The sequence below is a fragment of the Scardinius erythrophthalmus genome (genome assembly GCF_964197995.2).
Source record: "Scardinius erythrophthalmus genome assembly, chromosome: 2".
Lineage (NCBI taxonomy): Eukaryota > Metazoa > Chordata > Actinopteri > Cypriniformes > Leuciscidae > Scardinius > Scardinius erythrophthalmus.
Window position 1 is genome coordinate 69,369,497 of NC_138222.1, and position 1,636 is coordinate 69,371,132.

At 40.3% G+C, this 1,636-nt stretch overlaps 1 protein-coding gene across 1 annotated transcript in view; it reads right to left on the bottom strand.

Moving 5' to 3' along the window:
- The window catches only part of LOC308706007 (dynactin subunit 1-like), a gene marked incomplete at its 5' end in the record, with an annotated part of 12,652 nt that extends 11,826 nt beyond the window's left edge, over window positions 1-826 (bottom strand). The window contains one exon of the mRNA XM_081391378.1: window positions 557-826. Within this exon, the coding sequence (XP_081247504.1) occupies window positions 557-826 (270 nt within the window). The remainder of the gene's footprint in view (window positions 1-556) is intronic.
- Window positions 827-1,636: the final 810 nt, after the last annotated feature.

Genomic DNA, 1,636 nt, shown 5'->3' on the forward strand with positions numbered 1-1,636 from the left:
TTTTAAAGTCAGAAATTTAGAATTGCAAGATATAGTCAGAATTGTGTGATATAAAGTCGCAATTGCTTCTTATAATGTCTAAGTGAATTATTATTTAACCTTTACATTATTTCTTGAACTATATTATTAATACAAACTACACAATAGTAATAGCAATAGTAATATCATCCAAGTGGATGCTGCACACTGGTGGTGGTTGAGGAGAGACCCCTGATATGATTGTAAAGCGCTTTGGGTGTACAGTAGTACATATGAAAGCGCTATATAAATGCCTCATTCATTCATTCATTCATTCAGCTGAACTGTTGCTTCATTTATCCAAATTGGAAAAAAAAAAAGTGCTAATTTGGAATTCCACCATGGAAAAAGTGGGCCGGTCTTGGGCCTGAACTCCAGGGCTGAAAAGTGGCCCCACTCCGGCCCTGCCCTCACCCCATCACACAGGTACCCGTGTAGCTCTCCGAATGCATCCATGTGGTACTGATATGGTACATATTCAGCTGCTACTGGATTTCACCAATACTGTATTGTAAATGTAAAGGACAGTTACACTTACCCGTACAAGTCCTTTGACCCTGACACGGTTCCTCTCAAATGGGACCCTGTAGAGCTGCTTCATGGTGATGTTGTGTTTTCCCAAGATGCGTCTGATGGTGGTGATGCTCACATGGTTTATGATGTTGAACACTTGCCTGTCTGCAAGTAATTTCTGTCGTAGCTGGTGGAGACGGATGGCATTGTCTGCCCTCACTAGGTCCACAACGGCAAGTTCCTGCTGTTGTGTGAACAGGCGTTGGCGTCCTCCCCCAGAAGGTCTTCTAGTCATTCTAGAGAAATACAACCACAAATTGTCATCGGTTTGCTTCTTTTTCTTACAGTACTTTACTGTATATACTGTATCATCCACTACTGAAACATCTCAATATAAGTAATCATGGTATGTTTCACAAAAACTACCACTTTGGCTGCAAACGGAGCATTAGCACCCTGCAATACCCTGTACACGTGATGTGGTAATGTGATATACTGTAGTACAGTGCTGTAAATACCATCTGAGTAGAGTAGAAGGTAGAGAGGTGAAGACATACCTGTTTTCTAGTCAGAATGTTCTTATTGCAGATGCCACTGTGAAGCGGCTTAGATGTGGGTGGACTCTCTGCCCAGCTTCCCTCATAGTCAGGTGTTGGTTGTCGACATAGGTTGTCAACATAGGTTGGTTGTCAACCATGACGTGGTCCACCAAAGTTGCTCTTATATCATCAGAAATAGGGTTCCGTGCATGGCCTCTTCGACCTTGACCTTGACCAAAAACTGTAATAAAAGAGATGGGACGGGAAATTATATCTCAAACTATATATCAAAACTTTTGCGTTCCCTGAGAAACTGTGTGTTCGCTCACAAAACTTTTTTGTGATGGAAATAAAAAAAAGAATTTGTGTAGAAACAATTTTCACTCCTAAACTGCTAGTTAATTTCACAATTAATTACAAAGAAATGGCAGGCAACACACTGAAGTAAACATGACATTTTAAAAGACTGAAATAAGCTGTAAACACAAACTCGCAAACCGTTTGCGTCTCACAAACGTTGTGTTTATTGCAAATAATTTAAACGTTTTGTGTATAGATTACATACT